Source organism: Tilletiaria anomala (assembly GCF_000711695.1).
Source record: "Tilletiaria anomala UBC 951 chromosome Unknown K437scaffold_247, whole genome shotgun sequence".
In the NCBI taxonomy this organism is placed as follows: domain Eukaryota; kingdom Fungi; phylum Basidiomycota; class Exobasidiomycetes; order Georgefischeriales; family Tilletiariaceae; genus Tilletiaria; species Tilletiaria anomala.
Window position 1 is genome coordinate 693 of NW_013546775.1, and position 1,688 is coordinate 2,380.

At 56.0% G+C, this 1,688-nt stretch overlaps 1 protein-coding gene across 1 annotated transcript; it reads right to left on the reverse strand.

Annotated features, from left to right (window-relative positions):
- Positions 1–699: 699 nt before the first annotated feature.
- Positions 700–951, reverse strand: K437DRAFT_271380 (uncharacterized protein; the record flags this gene model as incomplete). Its single annotated transcript, XM_013384273.1, has 2 exons — positions 700–852; positions 934–951. 2 exons carry the CDS (start codon positions 949–951, stop codon positions 700–702), a joined length of 171 nt encoding a protein of 56 aa, XP_013239727.1.
- Positions 952–1,688: the final 737 nt, after the last annotated feature.

A 1,688-nucleotide genomic window follows, 5' to 3' on the forward strand; every position in this document is an offset into this window, starting at 1 on the left:
TGCATTTCTGCTGCTTTCCTTCTCTTTGGCGAGAAGCGCCTTGAGGCCAGGAACGACGTGCCTCGCTTTACTGTTAATCTCCTCATTCAACTGGAGCAGATTCTGGGCTGCCCGCCGCGCGAGCGCTGCCGACAGCGGCTGTTAGTAATATTGCGCAAGGCGTTCCGGGTCGAGCGCGGTGCGCCGAGGGTGGCACCGTTCAACTCTTCGCTCGCTTCGTTCGTAGCGTTGGTATCGCCGTCTATAGCGTCATCTTGCGTTGAGCGCAGCGCATCGAGGTGCGCGACGTAGCGCGCGAGAGCGGAGCTAGTTTAAGACTGAAGGGTGTCGAGGCGAAGAGAGGCGCTGGTCCTGGCGGATGCAGGCGAAGTGTAGGTGATGTCTTCGAAATGGGATAGAGCCTTGTTGCGAGCGAGGAAGTTGCTGTTTGGAAAGAGAACCAAGATATTCAGATTACCCCTTTCTTGAGCTTTTCGTATCGCCCGGTTGTTCACTTACAGGAGATCGAGCTGAGCCTCGATTGATGGACTGCTGCTCACGCTACCAGCCTATTGGCTTCTGCTCCATTGCACCGCCTTATGGACACGTTTACCTAGCTTTCCCCGATCTGGCTGGAGAGGTCGAGAAACGCATGTGCCGGCGTCTCGCGCTTCCACTCTGGTGATTTTTGCGCAGTCGGTGCCGGTGCCGCTACACTTCTTAGCCACTTTCCTCTTCCTCATCGGTATACGCCTGCCGTTCGGCAGGTATGAGTGCGGTCCACAGAGGCAGGATGTCATTCAGGTCCTCTGCGACGTCGTCATAGCGCTCTGCATCCGCCTGTGGGTCTAGCGTGAGGCGCAGCTCCTCTACCTACGCTCGATAGCCTGTGAGCAGCCGTGTTTAGGAGAGGAGAGGGCCGAGGCCGATGCGCGCGCGCTGGGCAGACTGTACGGAAGATAGGGTGCTCATTATGCGTAGAGTCAGTGTGGGTTGACCAGATCGATGGGTGTAGAGGTAGGACTCGGGCTGTGAGTGGCGGCCGCGGGTTAGCCCTTTGGCCTGTATAGTTAAACGGTGGCCCTGCAACGCGACGGAGTGGAAGCGAGTCGTTCTGGGAACTGCGGAGCGGTCCAGTGCAAGTGGAGCAAGAAGAGAGATGGCTTGGACAGGTGCGCAGGTGTTGGCGAGGCGAGTGACTGATCAAACGATCCCTCTAGCAGTCGATAAGATGTTGGACGGGAATGAGAAGTGAAAGGAGGAGAGCAAGGCCATCTTCCCGAGCAAAGTTAAGGAGTCCGGCAGTACGGCCCTCAGCAACGTGACGTGTCTGCTCTCTTCGTGACAGAAGACGCCCGTCGGCCAATACTGCGGCACATCAAATTGTGGTACACATAAGTACGCTATCAGAACCGAGATGTGCATGGTGAATGATGCGGCCCCAACACGAGGGCTTGGAACGCTCTCTACCAGGGCTTCTGTGTCCTACATGTCCTCCATCTGCACAAAGAGCAGCTGATATTTACGTTTGCAAGTTTCCAAGTGAGGCCAATTTGATCTCAGACAGGATCACGCGTGTTGAGCGCTCCAGGCGCCTTCACCCTGATCCCGAGTTTCATCCGAACTTTTCCCACCGCAATATGTGATTCCCACCGCAATATGTGATACTCTGTACAAAGTGTCAATGCATGGCCGCTACGTAGTACCAT